The sequence below is a fragment of the Lotus japonicus genome, chromosome 2 (genome assembly GCF_012489685.1).
Source record: "Lotus japonicus ecotype B-129 chromosome 2, LjGifu_v1.2".
NCBI classification, from domain to species: domain Eukaryota; kingdom Viridiplantae; phylum Streptophyta; class Magnoliopsida; order Fabales; family Fabaceae; genus Lotus; species Lotus japonicus.
In genome coordinates, this window is record NC_080042.1 from 73449717 (window position 1) to 73474144 (window position 24428).

General features: G+C 35.2%; 5 protein-coding genes across 7 annotated transcripts; 1 reads left to right on the top strand and 4 right to left on the bottom strand.

The window, feature by feature from the left end:
- Nucleotides 1-1984: 1984 nt before the first annotated feature.
- On the bottom strand, nucleotides 1985-3639 carry LOC130739431 (probable ubiquitin conjugation factor E4). 2 transcript variants are annotated; one of them, XM_057591717.1, is made up of 5 exons: nucleotides 3498-3639; nucleotides 3199-3402; nucleotides 3015-3110; nucleotides 2754-2876; nucleotides 1985-2155 (listed from the first exon to the last, which is right to left on the bottom strand). In XM_057591717.1, the coding sequence occupies exons 2-5, from the start codon at nucleotides 3277-3279 to the stop codon at nucleotides 2042-2044; spliced, it is 414 nt and encodes a 137-aa protein (XP_057447700.1). In that variant the 5' UTR covers nucleotides 3280-3402; nucleotides 3498-3639; the 3' UTR covers nucleotides 1985-2041. The 2 variants fall into 2 exon arrangements, with proteins under 2 accessions (XP_057447700.1, XP_057447699.1); XM_057591716.1 differs by lacking the exon at nucleotides 1985-2155 and having other exon boundaries at nucleotides 2179-2876.
- LOC130739429 (7-deoxyloganetin glucosyltransferase-like) lies at nucleotides 3640-5987 on the bottom strand. Its single transcript, XM_057591714.1, has 2 exons — nucleotides 5228-5987; nucleotides 3640-4768 (listed from the first exon to the last, which is right to left on the bottom strand). The coding sequence occupies exons 1-2, from the start codon at nucleotides 5748-5750 to the stop codon at nucleotides 3846-3848; spliced, it is 1446 nt and encodes a 481-aa protein (XP_057447697.1). The 5' UTR covers nucleotides 5751-5987; the 3' UTR covers nucleotides 3640-3845.
- A 178-nt stretch (nucleotides 5988-6165) lies between these two features.
- Nucleotides 6166-16984, top strand: LOC130739427 (alpha-1,4 glucan phosphorylase L isozyme, chloroplastic/amyloplastic). The gene is made up of 15 exons (XM_057591712.1): nucleotides 6166-6864; nucleotides 7813-8051; nucleotides 8135-8236; nucleotides 8569-8745; nucleotides 8856-9131; nucleotides 9474-9745; nucleotides 9863-9980; nucleotides 10063-10467; nucleotides 10573-10725; nucleotides 11461-11589; nucleotides 12792-13028; nucleotides 14298-14374; nucleotides 15615-15801; nucleotides 16033-16233; nucleotides 16535-16984. The coding sequence occupies exons 1-15, from the start codon at nucleotides 6633-6635 to the stop codon at nucleotides 16649-16651; spliced, it is 2922 nt and encodes a 973-aa protein (XP_057447695.1). The 5' UTR covers nucleotides 6166-6632; the 3' UTR covers nucleotides 16652-16984.
- Nucleotides 16985-17455: 471 nt separating this feature from the next.
- Nucleotides 17456-19742, bottom strand: LOC130739430 (two-component response regulator ARR12-like). The gene is made up of 5 exons (XM_057591715.1): nucleotides 19468-19742; nucleotides 19009-19164; nucleotides 18522-18893; nucleotides 18297-18373; nucleotides 17456-18149 (listed from the first exon to the last, which is right to left on the bottom strand). Exons 1-5 carry the CDS (start codon nucleotides 19610-19612, stop codon nucleotides 17823-17825), a joined length of 1077 nt encoding a protein of 358 aa, XP_057447698.1. The 5' UTR covers nucleotides 19613-19742; the 3' UTR covers nucleotides 17456-17822.
- Nucleotides 19743-20316: 574 nt separating this feature from the next.
- LOC130739432 (UDP-glucose 6-dehydrogenase 1-like) lies at nucleotides 20317-23375 on the bottom strand. 2 transcript variants are annotated; one of them, XM_057591719.1, is made up of 2 exons: nucleotides 23070-23375; nucleotides 20317-22138 (listed from the first exon to the last, which is right to left on the bottom strand). In XM_057591719.1, the coding sequence occupies exon 2, from the start codon at nucleotides 22118-22120 to the stop codon at nucleotides 20678-20680; it is 1443 nt and encodes a 480-aa protein (XP_057447702.1). In that variant the 5' UTR covers nucleotides 22121-22138; nucleotides 23070-23375; the 3' UTR covers nucleotides 20317-20677. The 2 variants fall into 2 exon arrangements, with proteins under 2 accessions (XP_057447702.1, XP_057447701.1); XM_057591718.1 differs by having other exon boundaries at nucleotides 22952-23369.
- Between the last annotated feature and the right edge of the window lie 1053 nt (nucleotides 23376-24428).

A 24428-nucleotide genomic window follows, 5' to 3' on the forward strand; every position in this document is an offset into this window, starting at 1 on the left:
CTTGCATGATATGCGTAAAATTCTTTTGATATCTCATTCACAATAATAATGAAACTATTTTCATAGTAGAAAATAATTTGCAGTATCTAACAATAAAAGTAATAATAATTATTATTAGAACTCCATTAAAGTCAACAAATATTTTACAATTTACATACTTTAAACATTACTATATATCTAATTTTGAATATAAAATTTAATTAATTTAAAAAATTACTTTTAACATGTATTAGAAAAGACATTTTTGACATGGTTAAGTTAACACAATTCCGATCGCATTAATTATGTTTATTATATAACGTGCATCATTTATTTTGCTAAGCAAATAAAATTAGAAATTAAACCTTCGTGCATCGCACGGGTATAATCCTAGTAGGCAAAAATACAATCGGAAAATAAAAAAAATTCTACTTACCCCCCTATAATTTATTTTTTTGAACCCCTGAGAATTTAGATTTGCACCCTAGACCCCAACTCCTCTCTCTCACACAGTCAGATCTCTCACGCCCTTCTCTCTCTTTTCTGATTTCTCTCACACGATACACCACAATCACTCTCACCATGCCTCATCAACGCGCACCACCACCACGCCAGCCGCCGCTCAACCACCAGATCAGTCCAGCCGTCCCTCTCTCTAGCTCTGCGGTTCTATAGACTACAGGTATTACTGATTTCCTTTCTCTTTCTCTTCTCCTAACCCTAAATGGCAAAATTGATTTCCTTTCTTTCTCTTCTCCTTTCTCAAGCTTGGTTTCCCTAAATTGATTTCCTCAAATCATTTAAATGATGCAAACTCTCAGCTTGGTTTTGTCTTAAACTCTCTCTGATGTGCTGTCAATTAGATGATTGCAGATTTGCAGGGTGGGAATATATGTGTTAGTGATGGGTTGCTAGAAAATGCTCTCTCCATTTTTGTTTTGGTTTCTCTATTTTAGTGGGGCTGTCATGAGTTGAGGGGGATGAAAAACTGATTGAGTTAGTTTAGCTTTAGTTTTTTTTTTTTGAGAGCAAAATGCATCAGCTCAGCCTATAACCATAACCAAAGGTCCAGGACCAGCTTTTACATGTTTCAAGTGAATTGATAAATGTGATGCAAGTTGAATGCAATAGAAGACCATTCTTATTCATTAAATTCCATCATATGTACGCAGATCAGTTTTCTCACTGAGTTGGGTGGTTAGATTCTTTTCTCCCAATTACCTGAACTAGTAGTTTTTTGTTTATTTCGCTCTATAGAAAATGAATAAAATATACAATCACTTAGCTTTAGTTAGTTGAAGTGATTATTGGTTTTTTTATTAGAGTGAACTTTAGTTAGTTGAAGTGATTATCTCGTGGCTGCCTTCTTGATCTACATGAATAAAAGAACATGAAAATATAGGGAAAAAAGAAGTAAAGAATTATAAGTTTATAACAAAAGCAGTGGAGGCTCTAAGAACCCAATTGTCAAATTTAAGTCCCACATAAGGCATAAGAGACTCATGGGTCTGGATAAAGGAGGAAGCGGGAATGTTTACAGTGAGCTCAGCTTACACAGTTTTACGAGGTGAGGGAACCACCACATAGACTTTATCATAAATTATGGTCACTCAAAGCACCCTCAAATGTGCTATCACTGGCTTGGAAAATTCTACTAGATAGAGTTCAGTAGATTGGTCCGTGTTTTCCTTCTGTTTTTTGGCCTTGGGTCCCTTGTTTGGTGGTTTAAAAGGAGGGACATGGTGGGAGGTCTCCTTCACTGGTTGCCCGTGATTATATGCCCTGGCTAATGGGTTAGAATCTGAATTGTTTTGTTTTGTTTTCCTAAAGGCCTATACTCTGTTAGTGTAGGGCCTTATATTATATTCTCTTTTCATTTTACATTTGTACCAAGGGTTGGATTACTCATTGTACTCTACTTTCTATAATTAATAACACTTTGGTTTATCAAAAAAAAAAATTGCTGTAGAAATATTGCATTTGGTTAATGACTTGAAATACCACATTATAGTAGTATGAAAACTTGACAGTTTATGCACTGACTTGAAATACCAAATATGTGCTATATTTGAGTGAAATGTGTGTTGATGTGATTAAAGTTGTTTTCAATTATATTTTTATTGATGTATTCATTTGAAAATTTTGAACCCCTGATCCCGGGGTCCTGGATCCGCCACTGCATGCAATGCCACAAACAAAGAATGTATAAGAAATTGACAAGGCACACACAAAACTATAAAATACATGGGGTGTAGGCAGTACTTTTTTGTATAAGAAATTGACGGTAAGATGAAATCAAAACCTGTAGACTTGAAATTATGGCTTTAAGTAAAAATTCGTATTACCTATATATATACATATATATATATATTTCTCAATTCTCATAGCTTCATTAGTACAAGAATTTTCAATGCCCCAAGAATATGACACAAACATAGCAAGAAAGAAAATAGAACACAGTTATACGAGTTTTATAATTGATAATAATTTTTGGATTAATAATCGGGTATTTATAAAATAAAATATCTTCAGGATGGAACACAGCTATACGAATTTTATAATATAATAATAATTTTTGGGCTAATAATCGGGTATTTATAAAATTAAATATTTTCAAGTTCCTCCAATCGACGATCAGGTATTTATAATAATTTTAGGACCAATCCTAATATAGGCGCAGAAAAGAGCATATTACCTTTCCTCTCATAGTTATAGTTATTCACCATGAAAAAAATAATTAACTTCAGAAGTTCTGAAATATAGTTGATGCCAACCTGTTTTAGCAAATCCTTTGGACGGAATTCATATTTCTCAGGATCTTTCAGACTAAGCGATTTTCTTTGGGGACCCACCAATTGCAGCAGAAAGTAATTCAGCATACTAGCCACTCTTTCCACCTTGAAAAAGTGGACAAATAAGATTAAACTCATGGAGAATAAAAAAACTACAGAGGAACATTTAAGTTAGCCACTATAACTGTTTCATGTGAAGACAGGATGAATGACATGCTACGGTTGGAAGGAGAGAGATATTACCATCTCAGGAAGTAGGAATGGAACAGTAATCTGTTCTGAAGTAAATGCAAGCATACTAACTTCTTCATTTGCCAACTTCATATCTATTCGAATAATCTACAAAATTATCATTGTATGTTTTATTAGATAAATGTAAACACAAATGCAGATACATAATTACATGAGACCAAAATGTCAGACAGACATTTTCTTGAGAATGGAATAACCGGGTCCTCTCCTGCCTCTCCTGAACTGGCCGTCTTTCCCACTCAGCTGTATTTGACATCTCAGCTTCCAATTCTTTTAGCTCAAGAATTTTGTTCAGACTTTCATCAAGAAGATATATACTATCATTAATCAGAAAGTTCAAGAAATTCAAATAGACACCCTTTTCCTCCTCTTTAGCGATCTGGAAAAAAATCAAGTTTAGCATAATTTAGATAAAGTTAAATATGGTGTGAGATATAAAAAAATAATAATAATTGAGTGATTTTGATAAATTACCTGTCTCCAAGCATTACGATGACTAGGGACCTTCCATAGGTATTCATCAGCAACAATGTGATTGATGCCCTTCTCTGCATCTTACTCATCATCTGCATAAGAAACCTTACACAATCTGCTAATCCTTTCAAAAGAATCCATGAAATTATAAATGCAATTGACAGCTTGCATTTTAAATACATGTATCACTTCTAACCGAAGCATCATTTTTGCTTTACAATGAAATATATTATTACAGTGCTGCATTGGAGAAAAGAAAAAGCAATCTGACAGTGGAACAAATTCAATAGGAGAGAAGATAAATAAATTAATACACTGCTGCATTGCAGAAATTAAAGTCTATTATTGTTAAAGCAATACATCCTTAATCACTTTGTCCAAGTTCATGTATGAACAACCACCAGGCCCAGTGTCCTCCTTCGCCTTCTTCTTCAACTCCATGGTTTTCTGCCTCATCCTCTTTCCTTTCTCTTCCACCATCAATTCATTGATCAGCTTCTCCACCTCCTCTCTCTTCCCATTGGTATCAATTTCAATCCCAATATCCCATTCTTTGCAAATACATCTACAATTTGTTGGTTGATCAGCAAAAAATGGCCAGCACAGCATTGGCACTCCTGCAGAGATGCTTTCAAGGGTTGAGTTCCATCCACAATGAGTCAAGAAACCACCAATTGAAGGGTGGTTCAGCACCTGCTCTTGTGGACACCAGCTTGCTATTAGGCCTCTATCTGAAATGTTGTCGACAAACTCCGGTGACAAAATCACGGAGCCACCGATGACAAGGTCAGGCCTAATTATCCATAAAAAGGGTTTCTTGCTGTTGGCCAAACCCCAAGCAAACTCCAAGAGTTGCTCCGGTGACATAACAGTAATGCTGCCAAAATTCACATAAACAACTGATTCGGGTTCCTTGGATTCAAGCCATTGGAGACACTTGGTATCTTCTTTCCAAAGATTGGAACCTAAAGATGCCAAGTGACTCTGCGGAGTTTGTTTTAAAAATGAAGGGAAAGGGCCAATGGGGTAAACAGAAGGGAACTTAGAGGAGAGAGCAGTTAGTACATCTCTCTCAAGTTCATAAAAAGTATTAATAAACATAGCAGATGCCCTCTTAGCTATATCTGCCGCTTCAATGAAGAATTCTACCATGAAATCATTTGGATTTGTTGTCCTGATAAAGTCAGGCAGATCCTTGAGTCGAAAGTTTTGCAGACATGAAATCCAATCTACTTTAGTGTCCAAATATCCATTGGTCAGATAACTCTCATCTGCATATCATAATTATTACAAAGTCAAGAAGTTGAAGCCTGATATATGTTTTGTATGTTGCACTGATACGGGTACAATGTCGCTACCGATACAGGTATGAGGTACGGGTAGGATTGTATAATCTGTAAACATACATATATGAACACGACTATATTTTCAACAAATTAGCAAACCACCTAGACACTAAAAAACACTACGATTTAAATTTTTGTAAGAATAAAGAAACTAAACATTTCGGGAAAATAGAAATATGTGCACAATGCAAGAAAGGAAATATGAATTTTGGTAATTTTTCTACCATCAACTAATGCAAGGAAAGCATCAACTGAAAAAGAATGAGATAATGAAGTACTGAAGAGTGCCCAACGAGTACCAGCAAAATTGAAGTATCCATGCTTCATAGTATGTTTATATATATTATATTTATCTATATGGAGTGCAAGTCAATAACCTGATACCTTTGAGTGGTATGAGACCTTTATCAAGCAGAGTCTGAAAGTGCAAAACAGTCATGAATGAAGTTGCACTGGCTGGAAAAAAGAGAACTGAAGGGAGTGCAAGTTCTTGAGCAGCTTGAATAGAAAAGGTCATGCAAAAATCAGAAATTAAGCAAGTAACTGGGGGGATAAGACCAGCAGTGGCAGAGTTGTTAAGTCTTGCAAGAAGTTCACGAAAAGGATGAAGGAAGTTCTTTCTGATTGATTCACAGAGAGAGGGTATGTCTTGACTAACATTACCATCACCTTCAATGGATGGAAGACCATCTGGGATGGTCTCAAAGGCAAAGTCAGGGAGACCATCAAGGGCATTAGGACCTCTTGACTTGAGCAAGCGTTTGTGGTTATACTCAGTGTGGACAAAGGTTATGTGAAAGCCTCTAAGGTGAAGAAGCTTTGCTAGTTTGAACAATGGATTGATATGGCCTTGTACTGGATATGGAGTCAACACAGCATGTGGCTTTCCCTCTCCAAAATTACTCATATTTTCTCTGTGTGTGTGTTTTTAGTGTGTAAGATAAGGTTGGCATACAAGGGATAAGGTTTAATAGATGGAAAAAGCTCTTCAGCCTTTTATAGGTAAAAATACAAAGGAAAAAAAAACTAGTTAGGAAACAATCAGTACCTAGTACCTACATCTACCTTTCTTTTAGCTGGAGGATAAACAAGAGTTGGATGGAGGGAGGTGCCTAAGTGCGGACATTTAATGTGATAGTTGGAGGCTGCTATTTGATGCATGAAAAATATGTTTTGAGGATAAATTATGGAGGGAAATTTTAGTTTGGTGATGATGTTCTCAGTTTAGCTCAATGCACTGTCCAGCCCATCACTATGTTTTCAGAAATACATAAAAAGGGATATAAGATGTGTTTAGAAGTTATAGTGAATGGACCAGCAGACTGGTGGAGTTTATCACTATGTGATAAGTAGTTGTTGTGACTTTTAACTTAGGATCTAACCCCAAAATAGTTTGTAATCGTTTTATACCAAAATCTTAAACAATATTTTTTGTGAATAGATCTAGTTATGATTGTTAAAGTATAGAATATGATCTCCATGCATCCCACGGGTGTTACTGTATGATGGAGATGAACAAGTTTTGGTTCGTTGAAACTTGAACCAATGAAACGAAGATGCTGCGTCCTAGGTGGCAAGCGGAGAGAGCGCCAACGAAGCAGTTACAGACGGTAGATAGAGAGAGAGAGAGAGAGAGAGAAACCGAAAAAAGTTTGAAGAAGAAACGACGAACAAGTGAAAATCTCGTGATTCCATGAATCATATTTCGTTTTCTTCCTTCCACACTTCTAGACAGACTACTACAGTCTAGTCCACTGAACTGATCAATCTCTCTCTCTCTCGATCGATAATGGCTTCTTCGACAATGCGGTTCCCTGTGAATTCCACCACCACGGAGGCGTTTCCTCGCTGCAATTCCATCTCCGGATTCATCGGCACCGCTTCCAGATCCTCCTCTTTCTCCAAGCTGCTCTTCATCCGAAGAACTGCCAACTCTCACGCTCTCAATCTCACTAGAACAACAAGCTCTTTCTCCGTCAACTGTGTCTCTCTGCAGGATCCTGATCCTCAACTGAAGCAAGGTCTCAATCACTTCTCTCTCTGCATTTTATTTTCTTCACCATATTTATTTACTGTTCAATTTTGATGCTTAGCTTAGGTTTTTAATTTTTTTTTTATTTGGATTCAGCTTAATTTACTCACTTCAATCTAGTTCAATTTTGGAAACCTTTCATCTTTGCTATTTAATTTCACCATTTTCATAAGCTCAACTGTCTCGCTTCTGATTTAGCTTCTGAAAAACATGTAATTCTAGCTTCTGTTTATTATTTATTTCTTGATTTTTTTTTTATCAAAATTAGCTGTTGGGTTTAAGAAAATAATTTCTATTTTCGCTAACCATTATATAAATGCCACCTTATTACCATTTCGTAGATGTTTAAAAGCAAAATAATTAAGTGTAATTTTTTTTATTTTTTTGAAACAATTAAGTGTAATTAAGGTGACATTATTTGTTTTTTTTTTTTTTTGAAAGATGACATTATTTGTTATAATTGAGAAAAATAGAAAGCATTTCCTTAAACCATGTAGGCCCTTGTTTCTTGAGTTTTCTATCCTTACTATAAAAAAATTAATTATATGTATATTTATCAAAAAGCTGATCATTACTCCTCCGGTCCCTAATTATAAGACACTAATTTTTTTTTGTTGATGTTCCATAGTATAAGATCCCTTTCTTTTCCATATTTACCCCTTGCATTTATTAAAAAGATAGTGAGATACAATTAATGTAATGATGAAAGAGTTTTATTTTAAATTAGCGTAAATATGGAAGGTTGTATAATTTTTTTAAAACCAATGTTTTAATTAGCCTCATTACATGTTTCTTAAAAAAAGTGTAATTGTCTGAAGGATGCCTTATAATTAGGGGCTAAGAGAGTAATATGTCTTTTTGGCATGTCACTGACAATTATCTTGTGTCCAACTTCACTGCAATCTGATTAATCATTGCTTTTTATTTTTTGTTTTAGAAGCTACAACCTCTCTGAGCTCATTCGCTCCAGATGCTTCATCTATCGCGTCGAGTATTAAGTACCATGCAGAGTTCACCCCTTTGTTTTCTCCAGAGAATTTTCATCTTCCACAAGCTTTCTTTGCAACTGCACAGAGTGTTCGCGATACTCTCCTAATAAACTGGAATGCTACTTATGATTACTATGAGAAGCTGAATGTTAAGCAGGCATATTACCTTTCAATGGAATTTTTGCAGGTTGGGTGCTATCATATTGATTTGAACAGCTTCACCATTTCAGGCATCTAATATTTTTCTTCATCTATCATTCAATGTTTCAGGGTAGAGCATTATTAAATGCAATTGGCAACCTAGAGCTAAATGGTCCCTATGCAGAGGCTTTGAGCAAGCTCGGGCATAAATTAGAAGATGTGGCAGGCCAGGTGTGACATTCTCAGCTGTATCTCTTTTACCTATTTTTTAATTTATAAAATGTTGCTTGTTTTACTGCTATCATGAGTTACTGTTTATCTAATCATAAGACAAGCTGATGTGGTTTTTGAATTGAATATTATAATGAAAGAGAACTTATTTTTTAAATAGCATATTTACTATAAGTTCAACAGTTGAGAGAGTCAAGCAAGTGTTGTATTTGGGATTGTTATCTAATTCCTTTTTCTAAATATTTTTGTCAAAATTTTACAAGCTTACAAACCATTTTTTTATATACTCTCACTTGGAGTTGTGGTAATTCATTTTGGTTGGACAATAATAGGAGCCAGATGCTGCACTTGGAAATGGGGGTCTTGGGCGTCTTGCTTCATGTTTCTTGGACTCTTTGGCAACCTTGAATTATCCAGCATGGGGTTATGGATTGAGATATAAGTATGGCTTATTTAAACAGCTCATAACCAAGGATGGGCAGGAGGAAGTTGCTGAAGATTGGCTTGAGGTATGTTTTATTGTACATTCACAAGTGCCCATGGCATGTACTTAAAAGGTCTGCATTTGGTTTTTCAGTTCTATTAATGTTCTTTCTTTGTCTGTGACCTCTTCTAACAGATGGGCAGCCCCTGGGAGATTATTAGAAATGACGTCTCATATCCTGTAAAGTTCTATGGGAAGGTTATTTCAGGGTCAGATGGAAAAAAACATTGGACTGGAGGAGAAGATATTAAAGCCATTGCACATGATGTTCCCATACCAGGATATAAAACTAAAACCACAATCAACTTGAGACTTTGGTCTACGAAAGCTGCATCAGAAGATTTTGATTTATATGCTTTTAATTCTGGAAAGCACACTGAAGCCAACGAGGCTCTTGCAAATGCTGAAAAGGTTTGGATGATATGGCTAGAGTAAACTCTTTCAAAAAATAGTAAAATCCTTATAAGTATAGGAGAATTGGACTGATTGGATAATTATGTTGGAACAAACAAGTACTAAAGAATTTATCCTCTCCAGAATTTTGACTTTAATGTGTCTTTTATAGTTTTGTCTTTTAGTGTCTTTTTCTAACGATCTATGTCTGTTTGGTGTCTATTTCCTGTGCAGATGTTGTGGAAAATATTTGAGTGACTTCTAATAACATGGAGTTTTTCTAGTTAACTTGAATTTCACGACAATGTGAATGCAAGTTAAGAATAGGACATTTTATATGGTGTTTTCTTTCAAATGCAGATTTGCTACATACTCTATCCTGGGGATGAATCAACAGAAGGGAAGATCCTTCGCCTGAAGCAACAATATACTTTATGTTCTGCTTCTCTTCAAGATATCATTGCTCGTTTTGAGAGAAGATCAGGAGCAAGCGTGAATTGGGAAGAGTTTCCTGAAAAGGTTGCAGTGCAGATGAATGATACTCACCCAACCTTATGCATCCCAGAGCTTATGAGAATACTAATAGATGTGAAGGGTTTGAGCTGGAAGGATGCTTGGAATATCACTCAACGGTATCTAGTTTTTTTTATGTTTTGTTTTTGTGTGGAGGAGGGGAGTCCAGTCAACTCATGTGAACGCTTGATTTGAGTTTTCTGATTGAATATGATATATCTGATACTGTGATCTAGGACTGTAGCATACACAAACCATACTGTTCTTCCTGAGGCATTAGAGAAATGGAGCTTGGAGCTTATGCAGAAACTGCTTCCACGTCATGTTGAGATTATAGAAATGATTGATGAGGAGGTAATACCAAAATATTTGCATAAGCTCTTTTTTTTTTTCAAGGTACAGGCACTAAGTTGTTGCTGACATTCATGCTTTACAGCTTATTCGGACCATAATCGCAGAATATGGCACAGAAGATTCAGAGTTACTGGGAAAAAAGTTGAAGGAAATGAGAATACTAGATAATGTTGAATTGCCTGCAGAATTCGCGGGTATACTGGTTAAGGAGGCCATTGACATTCCTAGTGAGGAGCTGCAAAATTCTGAACAAGAAGTGGACGAAGAAAATCATGATGAAGAAGTGGAAGAAACAATAGCTAAACAGGATGGGAAAGATAAAATTTCCATTGAGGATAAGAAAGAAGAGTTGCCTGAGCCAGTACCAGAACCACCTAAAGTGGTTCGTATGGCCAATCTCTGTGTTGTGGGTGGTCATGCAGTGAATGGGGTTGCAGAGATACACAGTGAAATTGTAAAGGATGAAGTGTTCAACGCATTTTATAAGGTAAATATTTCAGTAATTCCTCTTTCCTTTTTTTTTGCTTTAGATCTATGACAAGATCAACGAAAATTGTTTGCATCAATGACTTCTGTGCCATGTTTCTTGCAGTTGTGGCCTGAGAAATTCCAAAACAAAACAAATGGTGTGACACCAAGGAGATGGATCAAGTTCTGTAATCCAGATTTGAGTAAAATAATAACCGAGTGGATAGGCACTGAGGATTGGGTCCTAAATACTGAAAGGCTGTCTGAACTACGAAAGGTAGTTTCCATTATTTAATTTGTTGTTTTTGTTTTTCTTTCACAAATTCTTAATTTATAAAATTGAAGAAGGATTTACGTTTTTTTTTTTCATTTGATCCCTTTTTCCTTTTCACGAATGTTAGGTTTCGCAGCACCAATCATACAAGTAGGTTTCGCAGCACCAATCTTCTGAGCAAATGATCACCAATTTTGGAATTTTATAATTCTTTATACAAATTTGCTTAAATAACCGAATATAAATAAAAAATATAATCGCTTCTACTTAACCTAAAAAGTGTAACTATTTTGCATTTACTGATCTCCTTTAACATAAGATTTCTGAACAAGAAAATTGGGTCTGGTGATGTACTATTCAGCAAGTAATTGAACATCTGGTATGTTGAATTTGAATCTGAATGCTCATCGATTCCAGGATTAGCTCAATATCATGAAGCCTTCTTAGATACATCAACATCAACAACAAAAGCCTTTTCCCATTAGGTAGACCTTAAAATACATATTAAATGAAATTCTAAACTTAGTATACTTCCGCTTCTTGATATTTAAGGAATCAATATAATATATTGATTATGATTTGTGGGAATGTTCTGAAATTAATTGATTGGAATTAAGCATATTTTGGGCCATGTTGTTTCCATTATTTTCCACTTGGATCTCTCAATAATATTAGTCTCAGCTTGATTGCCATGTCTCTGTAATTAAAGCTGACCATACTAGTATTATTTATTAATAGTTTGCAGATAATGAGGATCTACAAATGCAATGGAGGGAAGCAAAGAGGAATAACAAGATTAAAGTTGCAGCATTCCTGAGAGAAAAAACAGGATATTCCGTCAGTCCTGATGCAATGTTTGACATCCAGGTAAAATGATGCCTTGGAGTTTTTTTTACTGCCAATTTGGACTTGGCTAAGTTTTAAGCATGGAATGGAAGTTGGAAAACTTTTTTAGGTCAAAGGAAAAGTCTGGTACTTGAATGCAATATATTATACTTTTGCACTTCAGAATCCAAGGCATGAACGTTTATAGCTTAAATTTTAGGTGTCTTGGTAGACTAAGGTTAGGTCAATTTATGAGTATGGGAGATTTAGGCTAAGCTATGCTAGACTTTTCCTTAACTAGGTCAGGCCTGTTTTGCCAAATACTGGCCATGGTGTTGGCTGGGTCTTCCCCTAAGTTGTTTGATCAGTCAGTGAATACTCATTATCCAATTCCATAGTCCAATCCGTGCTCACATGAACTGTTTCAACCCATAAAGAGATTGATGTTGGTGATATACCTGTCCAGACTCCCCTTGAGCAGCAACAAAACTAGTAGTATGCTTCCTCGGTAATCTCATAGGCAAAAAGGAAATCTTAATATCAAGCTGAAAGAGAGGCCAATGACTCATAGCAGCCATGAGAAGTGGAAGCCAAATTGAAGCAATCTTGGGTAAGGGTGAGAATACCACCCTGGATGGGATAGTGCTCACTCGTAGACTTAGACAGTTAGACTGAGGAATAAAAACTGAGGAAAAGGAGGTAACTAAAGCAAAATATGGGGAAGAAAAATGACGATTCTAAATACCCTGTGAATTAGTCATTCAGTCAGTGAAAATATAAGGCTCTGAGATCTTATTTACATTACCGAGTAGTATGGTACCATAAGGTAAAGTACAATATACAGTAAGGAAATAACGAAAATACACCATCTGTACATGCTTTTTTTAGGTTTAGGCTGGATTGAAAGCTTGGGCTTACATTGCTTACACAGCTATACCCAGTGACCAGGAAAGTGCAATGTCGTAGTGGCAGAACTGTATAGCATCCTCATTAGCATTCAACTGGTTTGGAGACTAGTTTTTAGGCCAGGTCAACATAGGCCGAAAGTAGGCTTGGTTATAGGCTAATAGGCTTCCTAGCCAATTCCCACCCCTACTTATGAGTCATTACCATCAAATTCTCTACTTTGAAGCTAGTTTTCTTTCTTATAATAATACCGTTAGTTACGAATTCAGTTTCTACCCGACCCATTAGTTTTCATTACATATTTTTGGTAAACTATTGCTTAATTATTTTTTATTCAGGTGAAGAGAATCCATGAATATAAGCGGCAATTAATGAATATTTTGGGAATTGTTTATCGCTACAAGAAGATGAAAGAAATGAGTGCTGCAGAAAGGAAAGAAAAATTTGTTCCAAGAGTTTGCATATTTGGGGGAAAAGCATTTGCTACTTATGTGCAAGCCAAGAGAATTGTGAAATTTATAACAGATGTTGGGGCTACTGTAAATCATGATCCTGAAATAGGAGATCTTCTTAAGGTACCTATGACTCTGTTTTGCATGCATTCTTTTTCTTTTATTGGTTTTTGTTTTGTCCAAGAATTCTAAGGCATAACATTGCTAAAGGTATGTGAAGTGATAATTATTTTAAAATTAACATTGATGTGTGAAATGTGAATAAAGAAATGTTTAATGTGAAAATATCATTTAATAGAATTTAATTTTTTTGAACTCTCAGTGTAAAACTCCTTTACACAGATGCAATCGTTTCATGTCACATCAGATTGCATGCTTAAGGATAGTTACGTGTTTTTTAAATAAATTAAATTAAAAATTTACTTTTTGACATGGCAAAAAACTACTGGATTATTAAATCCATATAAATTTGTCTTTTTATATCATTTTATATATTTTTTCTGCTAGTTTAACAGTTAGTTTTACCAAAAACTCCTTATTCAATCAGTTACCTTTACACCTTTAAGCTAACTGCTAGAAGCTAGCTTTTCAACTTCTAGTTAGCTTATCAACTCGTTTTGATGAACAGCCAAAGTCCATGTGCAATTTTATATGGAAAAGATTCTGTGTAATTTAACATGTACATCACACACTACAACATTCTACTATGCAAATCTAAAGGAAAAGTGTGATATGTACACAAAGAAAGATGGTTTTGAAAATATTATATGCATATGAGCATATCATTCCAGGAAAAAAATCAAACTTTATTCATGGAATTGTTCTGCTGGCTACTGCATTAATCAATTTATCAGTCTGATTTAAGTTTAATGTAGGTCCAATTTCATGGTTGATGGAATCCTCATATACATTTCTATTAGTAGATAATTTGGACTTGATGAATAAAGAAGAAAACAATTTGAGATGCTAAATTAACTTCTTTGTCCAATTTGACCACAAGAATTTTGGAGATGCAATCGGGATATGTTTTTCATTGTAGATCCCCATGTTGCTCTGTAGCAGAGACGTGTAGAAAATATTATTTAATCTTTGTCCACTTTTGTGGAAACTTTATCTAGGGTATCAATTTTGTGATGCACTAAATGTAGAGATGAAACTGCTCTATTTCATCATGAAATTAATAAAAACATTTAATCATTTCTGAGGAGAGAAATTCAAAATAATGCTTTATCAACTCTCTTGGAAAACCAGATTCTTAGTTCTTTATCATTCTCTTTTCTTCCTAGGCGGAACATTTAGAATTTTTTGAATAGTTTGATTATTTCCTGCCCAGGTTTTTTCATTTGAATTGCAACCAACTATTTATTTATTGTTTATTTCATATTTTATCAGGTTATTTTTGTCCCTGATTACAATGTCAGTGTTGCGGAGATGCTTATTCCAGCTAGTGAATTGTCACAGCATATCAGGTAGCTCTATTTCTTGTAGTTAATTTGCTTTATACCTTGTGTTGCATGATTTTACTCATGTAAGTGGTGCTATACATTTACTAATTCAGCTGATATATTAAAATAATTAACGTAATATTATCTTCTATACTAATCATCAGCTGTTCAAATTTTGACATGAGTAGCTTGAAATATAAATTTTTTTTAATTACATGAAATTGTTTAATATTCATACACAGATCAATATGTTGCTCGTAAAAACAACTGCTGTTAAATATTTTGAGCATGGAAAATTGAAAAACTTTTGTTGAAGATAAGTATTTAGAAATTTTCAAAGGTGTTTCAGTAATGTGTTCAGACATATTACAAATGCATCCCAGGTTTGTCGAGAAAGTACTGAGAGAAGTTTCTGGTATTTGGCCATTTTATCCTGACATGCAAGTCCTCTCCCAATAAGATTGTAATATGCTGAGTGTCAGAATCTGATAAGCAACAAAGCATCCCTTGAAATACTGGTGTTTCATAGGAACATGCTGTTGGAGCCATGGTTATTTCCTGGATTGCCTGTGTAGATTGGGATCAGTTTCAAAGAATCCCAGAAAACAGAACCAAGGTTTCTCCGAAAGAGAACAAGATTTCAAAATTGAGAACATAAGCCTGTTTAATGTTGCTAGTCTTCTAAATAAAATCAACCCATATGCTCAGATTTAGTTTACTGGGCTGAATGATGTGTATATACCAAAAATATTGACACTTGACAACTATTAACGGATTTACTGATATGGACAAATCATTTTTCTGTACATAAAGCAGAGGGTATGACTCAGGTTCAATTGTGAAGAATATGTTTATAGATTAGGGGAAAAAAATTAATCTTGAAGAATTCAGTCAATTACTGTTAGAGTTGCATTTAACAAGTCAAGATTTTAGGATGATTGGTTCTTGAAATATGAAATGCAATTAAAGCCTCTGACCTAATGGTCAACAATATGATTCTCAGCACTCCAATTTCATTCAATTAATTTGTCAGCACAAGTTGTCATTTGCAATGCATTGTCAGCTTACCAACTCCAAAGGGATGCATGATTTGGGGGTGGTAGGAGGTTTTGACAAATGGCAATAACAAATCAGTTCTAACCTCAGAATATTGTTCTCCAAATTTCTTATTTCTTTTTAAAAAAATATCATTATTTTGTTTTTCCTATGAAATTTTGAGTATTTGTGCACTGCCTAATTAATATGTTCTGTTTATTTCCTGTAGTACTGCTGGAATGGAGGCGAGTGGAACTAGCAACATGAAATTTGCAATGAATGGATGCATACTGATTGGAACTTTAGATGGTGCCAATGTTGAAATAAGGGAAGAGGTTGGTGCAGACAACTTCTTCCTCTTTGGTGCCAAGGCTCATGAAATTGCTGGGCTGAGGAAAGAAAGAGCCGAGGGAAAGGTTTGTCTTAATACCAATTTGTGCATTTTAATTACCATGGAATATAATGTCATCCTGGTTGTAGCATACCAGCATCGAACTAAAATTCCACAGTTGAAGTTTCAAATATCGATAATATTTCAATTTTCAAAAGTAATTCAAGTTATTATTCCTGACAAAGGAGTTCCTAACATAATCTCGTTCAAGTCGTTCAAGTTAATGATTCCTGCCAATGTTGGTTCTTAAATTTAGTTTGTCCCTGATCCACAATTCGAAGAAGTTAAAGAATTCGTCAGAAGTGGTGTTTTTGGATCTTACAACTATGATGAAATGATTGGATCCTTAGAAGGAAATGAAGGTTTTGGTCGAGCAGATTACTTTCTTGTGGGGAAGGACTTCCCCAGCTACATAGAATGCCAAGAGAAGGTTGATGAAGCTTATAGGGACCAAAAAGTAAGTTTATTGACTGTTTTCAAATTTCACATGCTAGCCAATTGTAGAAGCATGCAAGCAATTTATGAATTCTATTTACTTGTCATATAGTTTAATAGTCCAGGATTGTTCCTTCATGCAACTTAATGCCATGATAATTTTAGTATTAAGTATTAACTACACAAATGGCGTTATTGCCCGCATTTAAAGTCCCTCATGCATCAACTTTCTGTACGAGTTGATCAAGCATAAACCATACAAGAAGCTAGTTTCTTTTATGTTATCTTTGGCATTAAAATTTTTAAATCATGTGTGGGTGCAGCTATGGACGAGAATGTCAATATTGAATACAGCAGGCTCACCCAAGTTTAGCAGCGACCGCACCATTCATGAGTATGCCAGGGATATATGGAACATTGAGCCAGTAAAATTGCCGTAGAGGAGAGTTATTCTACTAGCAGAGAATTGGTGCCATGTGGTAATGTGATCACAGTTTAAGCTAAGTTATTACTTGTACCAAAAAATAAATAGAAGTTCTTGCGAAAAAAGGCGCTTGGTGGCCGAAATAAGCCTGCATTTCTGTAGTGCAATGTACCCACCAAAATAAGCCTGCATTTCTGTAATATAATGTACTGTGTTTATCAAGTTCGACTGTTGCCCAAATGACATGGCAAATGCAAGGTAAACTTGGGACCGAGTAGGATGTATTTGGATTCAAGTTGAGATTGACTTAAACACACATTCAAGCCAAGGGAAAAAGAGGTTCCTTTCACATTTGCATTTACTCCATTGGAATTTATGTTTTTCTGCTGAGATTGTCTCTTAACGTGTGTGAACGGCATACTAAACACAGTAAAACAGGTCAATGAATTCGGTATCAGATTATTTTAAGTCGACCCTCATGGTCCTTTAACTGTCTCCCGCTTCATTTCTTAAGCCCTGCCTTAGGTTTGATTGTCCTAGACCATGTAATATAATAATCTATGTGCAGATGATTATGCAGACAGTTTGGTTTATTTACCTTAAGTAGTTGTTTTTTACAAGACCTGAATTACTAATAGCAAATTAAGAAGAAAAGAGTTACATGTTCTAAGTACAAGCCGAAGAAATTTACCTTGTTTTGCCAATAATGAAGATTTTCTGTGCATTTTTCATGTCTTTAAGCATCAAATCAAGTCTTTTTGGTATATGACATGTCCATTTATTCTATATATACACCAGAGAGGATCTACAATTACAAAATTTATAGTGTGTGCCATGATCTCTGTATTCATGACAGTGCCCCCATGCAATGGAATATAAAAGCACTAAATAACTGCCATTTCCATCACATTTTGATAAATCTGAGATTCACATAGAAGACTACACCTACAAGCTCCATAAAATTCAAATTCTAATAATGACAAAAGAAGAACATACAAGAGTGAGTCTTTGTTACTTGTCTTGTAAATTAGAGGTGTTATAATGCTATTGACATTGTTACGTCAATCCAAAATCGTAAGTGCAAATAAAGCTGAATCCTTCAAAAAACTAATAAATGAAATGATTTAAAAAAATCATCCTTCAATGACCAGAGGAGCTTCTACGATAAAATTTCACAATATCCTAACCTAAATAGTGTTATTAAGTAGACTCTCCCAAAAACTTTGTTGCCTCTGCATCTCGTCAGCTCTAGCATTCTGTACAGGATCAGCAACACCACTTGTGGCAGAAAATTCACCAGAACCAGAGGAGCAAAACTTCAAACTTTTGTCAACAAGTTGATCATCGTTAACCTCACTCAATGGAGACAAATTTTCAGAAAAACTAGATAAGTGAGTTGCATTTGAGGTTTTATTTGCAGACTGGATTGGCTGGACGAATGGATAAGAACCACTACTTCCTCCCATGTTCAAACTAGCCGGATTAGGTGAATTTTTGAGACTCAGTTTAAATTTCTGCAAAAAAAAAAATTTATTTATTTAGTATGCATACATAAGAGAAAATACAAAAGATTTTTAAATTATCATTAATTGTCCAAAAACTCAGGTTAAAATTGAAACTAAAAGGAAGAGGACATTTGCATTCTAAGTATGAATTTGTACCTGCAGATGACTAGCTACATGTTGCTTTGAAAGGCCTTCAACATTCATCAATTTAAGTATTTTCTTAGGAACAGCCCCTGCAATAACAGTTGAAAAAAGCACCATATTAGGATCATATTCATATTTATACTATAGAGATATCAGTGTCAGATGTCGACATTTCAATTCATGCTTTAAGTCAAACAAAATATTTGTATATATTCATTTTCACATAAATAAACTTACTGTCAAAACCCAATTGCTGAACTGCAGCAACAAATTTAGAATGCAAATCAGTAGTCCAAACCAAACGAGCCTTCTTCCGAGATGACTGTTCATCGTCTTCTTTTAGTTTCTCATCCTCACTTAGTTCCTTCCTTTTCTGACTCATTCTATTTTCTGATACAGTGCAACCATAACTACTACCTTCTCCAGCAACATTGCAGGTTTTATCCTTATTGGCAGCTTGATTCTGATCACTACCAATCATCTTCTTGCGCACGACATGTTGCCATATGTTCTTCATCTCTTCCATACGAATAGGTTTCAATAGATAGTCACACGCGCCGTACACAACACAACTCATCACCAGTTCTTTGTCATTGTGTCCCGACAACACTAGATTATAACATAAAAGACAAGAAAAAGCAAAAGTTAGTTTAATCTCTCTTAACCAAATATTCATCCCCATTAATTATTAATAGTAAATATCAATTAAGAGGTAATGACTTACTTATAACAGGAATGTCCATCATTTCAAGTCCCAGTTTCTTAAGAAGATAAAAACCATCCATGTCTGGCTTATTTACAGCAGTAATCACCAGGTCAAAGTTATTTCTGTTTCTCCTCAAAATTTCAAGTGCCATAATTGAGTGAGTAGTAGTAGTAACTGCAACAAGTAACATCAAAGAGATTTGGTTAGGGAAAAGGATTCATCACCCAAATACAAAAGCTTAAGGAGGAATTGAATTGATAACTCTAATTAGTGTAACGTGCCACCCAAGAAAACCAGCTTATAATAATTAAAAATCTCATGTTTAGTATAAACTCTGAATTGATAATCAAGAAAATTACTGTGTATACATAATTACAAGGAACCCAAAAACATCAAAGATTCTAATAGCTTTAAGATAATGGGCAAAATCGAATTGAAAGAATTAAAAGTTAAAGCAGAAAGGCAAAGGGGACGAACCATTATAGTTGCATTTGCGAAGAAGGTTCTCCAACACTCTGAGACAAGCTTGGTCGCCATCAACGGCAAGAATACGCATGCCCACCGGAAAATGGTCGCCGGCAACATAATCACCCACCAAAGGGTTCCTCACAGTCACATCCATCGTGAGAACAAGAAAACGCAGAGCAAAAGTTGTTTCCAAACAATGGAGAAGAAGAAGAATTGGAAGGAGAAAGAGAGAGAAGTGAGAAGTGAGAAGCAAGCAAGTGTTAATGTAGTGAACTGAAGTGAAGTAAGAAAATGTTACCGTTTTTATAATGTCTCGGACACTTGGAAATTGATATCAATTGATTTGATTTGCTGTAAAAATAAAAAAGATATCGATTTATTCTTGATTGATTTCTTTTTTATAGAACTAATTTTTTGGAAAGAAATTGAAATTGATGAAAATACTGTGTGAGACTTAATTAATGAAACTAATCTTTGATTGATTCGGTTAAGTTAGGAATATGATCTGAAAAGATTTTTTTACATTTTACTTATTGTTATTTTAAAATATTATAAAATAAATTTAGAATTTGCATTTACTTTATTTATTTCATATGTGATAGTGTGATACCTGATACCATATTTCACATTTGTTTTATAGATTTTTGAAATTAGATACGTACAAAAAAAAACTAAGCAAATTTTTTAAATAATATGATTTACTAATGAAAATCTCATCTTTTATTTTAAATGACTATTTGTTCATTTAATAAGACTAATTGATATTTAAAGATAATAAATATTTTTTTGAAGAGAATATAATAATTATTTAACGACCAATCTGATAGTAACGGCCTATTGATCAACTACTACACAACATTGAAGTTTCTCTTGTAAATTTATGACAGTCAAACAGTAATGAATGAATTGCAGTACAAACAAACGCAAAATGTATTGCCTCCATCTCCCCATATATTACACTCATTTATCATTTATGCCAACCTACTACCATGGGAAAGTAAAAAGTGACAAGCAAAAATGTCAGAAAAGTAATAACAATAACAATAAATTGAATCAAACTGAATGCCTCAATTTTTGACTGTAAATGCAGTGCATTTTTGGAAACTTCTACAATCGTTTCTGAAGCCAGAATCAGTTCTTGGGAGAAGTATCTGTGAATAGCTTCAAAAATTTAGAATTGATTATGATGAAAGAGAATTTGATCCAAACTGTCATATTTTTAGGCCACAGCAGGCATGTCTTTGAGCCATGCATCCAGAGGCTTACCAATTGAGTACACAATGAATCCAATCTCACGCAGCTTATCTGCATCCACAACATTCCTTCCATCAAACAAAAATGCTGGTTTTCTCATATTATCATATATCCTCTGATAATCAAGGCTCTTGAACTCATCCCACTCAGTCAGAACACAAACCCCATCTGCATCCTTTGTTGCCTCATAAGCATCCCAAACCACATTCACATTCTTCTCAGTTGTGGGGCTTGTTGGCTGCAAGTGAATAGGGTGGTCCCAATCAAACTTGTTCATCCATAAATCCCTTTGAATTTGGTCCTCAGTTACCTGTGGATCATAGATGCTCAACCTTGCTTTGTCACCAAGTAACCCCTTGCACACATCAATTGCTGGCGTTTCTCTTGTATCTCCAGTGTCCTTCTTGAATGCAAATCCCAAAATTGCAATTTTTTTGGTTGCCACTGTGTTGAACATGGACGATACCACCCGGTTCACGAATCGAGCCTTCTGATAATCATTGATCTTGATGACCTGTTTCCAGTACTCTGCAACCTCTGGAAGGCCATTGCACTCACAGATGTAAACAAGGTTCAAGATATCTTTTTGGAAGCAGGATCCACCAAATCCAACACTGGCATTCAAGAACTTCGGTCCAATTCTTGTGTCAGTACCGACAGCATAGGCCACCTGTTTGACGTTTGCCCCGGTAGCCTCACAAAGCGCTGACATTGCATTGACAGATGAGATCCTCTGTGCCAAGAAGGCATTAGCAGCAAGCTTAGACAATTCAGCAGACCAAAGGTTTGTGGTTAGGATTCTCCCCTCAGGAACCCATTGGGAATAAACACTTTTCAATGTTTGAATTGCTTTCTGGCCTTCTGGGGTCTCCCTGCCTCCGATGAGAACGCGGTCCGGGTTGAAAAGATCTTGGATGGCAGTTCCCTCAGCCAGGAATTCCGGGTTTGACAGGATCTGGAATTTGATGCCCTTGCTGTTGTGGGTCAGAATTTTCTCTATAGCCTCAGCAGTTTTGACAGGGACAGTGGATTTCTCCACCACAATTTTGTCTGACTTGGAAACATCAGCAATCATGCGAGCTGCGCTCTCCCAATACGTCAAATCCGCTGCTTTGCCGGCTCCAAGACCGCGAGTTTTTGTCGGGGTGTTGACAGAGACAAACACTATGTCAGCCTCGAAGACATGTTTTTCAACCTCAGTGCTGAAGAAGAGGTTCTTGCCGCGGCATTGCTTCACCACATCATCAAGGCCTGGCTCATAGATAGGAAGCTGGTCACTGTTCCAGGCTGCAATGCGGGATTTGGAGATGTCAACAACAGCAACTTCTATAGATGGACATTTCAGTGCAATGACTGCCATTGTAGGACCCCCCACATATCCAGCACCAATGCAGCAAATCTTCACCATTTTACTTTTCTAAAGAACCTGAACATATCAATTGAAGGGGTCCATGTGAATCATTAAATACAATTACACAACAAAAGCCAATTCAAAATCTTCTAAATCAATCAATTGCTTCATAGTACTAATGCTGCATAGTGCATACTAGTATCATGTTTTGGATCAACTTCTCTTTTCTCATAATCAATTCGGAAACCCAGAAGCTAGTCACAAAAAAATTCTCTAGAATTGATTCCGATTTAAGAATCAATCGTAGAAAGATCTTCAAACATGTACTAAAGGAAAAAGAAAAACAATTCACAGTAATATTGATCTGAAAGTGACATGGCATTGGTGAAATAGGAATTAACTCATTTTCTTCCAAAGTCACATGGTAAGTACATCAAAAGGATAAAAGGCTAAGAAGAATCCAGATTTAACACATGTATTCAGGTTTTGATGATAAACGTATACATGACTACAATTTGACTGCTAAGAGACCAATCTCAACAAAGTATTGTCAATAGATCTAGCACTAAGTGGAGAAACACCTAATTACAGTACTAGATCCAATGCCAAAGAGCTTCAAAGCAATTAAAACCCAAGATAACACTGAACCAAAGATAAAAGTGATTAAGTGAACAACCTTACTATACCAGGAAGGGAAAATTAGCTATAAATCTACACAGACACAAATCAGAATCAAACCCACCCATCAACAAGAATTAACTGCACTAATCAACAAATAAAAAAACTAATCTAACTCCCAATGATCTAGCTCATAACATGATACCAGAGTAGAAAAGATTCAAAATATTGAATAAAAGACACCAAATCAATCAGGAAATGGGGTGTTACCTGCGGAGATGAGTGATCTGTTTGACTAAGAAAGAAATTAAGGAAGGAGGTATGAGAGGGAGAGAGCGAGAGAGAAGGGTCTGTGTACAAAGAGCCTGAGACAAAGGTTAATATATACCTGAAGCAGATCAAGATTTTGTAACTGTTATTACCAAAATGGACAAACTTTTCTTAGTGAAAGCGATGCGTTTGGTGAAGAGAGGCTTTCCTTTTCTTTGGATTCAGCTCAGGTGGCTCTTTCTTTTCTAGAGTGAAAGTGAAGCAAAACAAAATTGAGAATGGGATCAAATGTGAACTTACTCAAGTGCCCATGGCCATGAACTCTGAGCTCACTGCAACTCAAACATTAATTAATGAGTAACATCTTGGCACGTTTCCACGTGTTTGTTGCAGGAGACACAACATGCTCTGTGTCTCAGTGTCTGTGTCAAGTTCAAGCACATTGTCAACGTCACCACTCACCAATCACCATCCCCTTCCTCCCACTACTAATATTCTCGTTCTTGCTAAGTTATTACAGAATTGAATATCAAGCACCAAGAAGTTATTTTAAAATGTATGATAATTAATATGTGAATGAGACTTACATAAAAAATCTTTTGTACATGCTTGTCATTCGTTTAGTCTCCTTAGTTGCAAGTGGTAACTAGCTATGCCATGACCACATGACCTAACAGATTAACCATGATTCTAACTATTTAAACAGAATAATTTAATTAGCTTGTTTGATTAATGGTAACATGACTTCCTCTTTTTTTGTTACATAGGAAAAACATGGCTTCCTCTTAATTGATCTGAAGTTAACTCATTGCATTTGAGCCATAATTAATCATTTGGGTCAGTTTAATGGCTTTTGGGCCAGTTAGTTGAATCTCAACCCAGAACAAAGATACAATATATAATGAGTATAGACATATATAATAATATAAATAAGACTTTCATGAAACATTACATTTTTGAATATTTTATTGTGCTTCTTCGATTTTGTCCTTCTTTTCAATTTTCAATCTATATTCCACTTTATCTTTAGAATCAACAATACAAAAATACCCTTTAGGAAAAATGCTCTTCCTCTAACTTCTAAACTAAAAGTTTCACTCACAAGATCCAACACAGTTGATATATAGTTAAACTCCTTAAATATTTAGCCTTGAGTTCGATCCTTGAGTTGTTTATATGGGGAATGATTTGTTCGCAGATACCTACTCACTTACTATGATATCAAAGCATCGAAATAATTAATCTCATTACTACCGATTGTGCGGATACATTGGTAAAAGAAAAAGTTGCCCCAAATTAAATCCCCTGTAAAACTTCAAATTTTTAAAAAAGAAGAAGAAGAAAGAAAGCTTATAAAAAAATAAAGAAAGGAAAGTCTTGAATGAAAATTTCCTATATAGTAGGCCTAGACGTAGTGGCAATTGAACTATTGAATGATTTGAATCAATTGGAGGTTCGATCATCACATATTGTAATC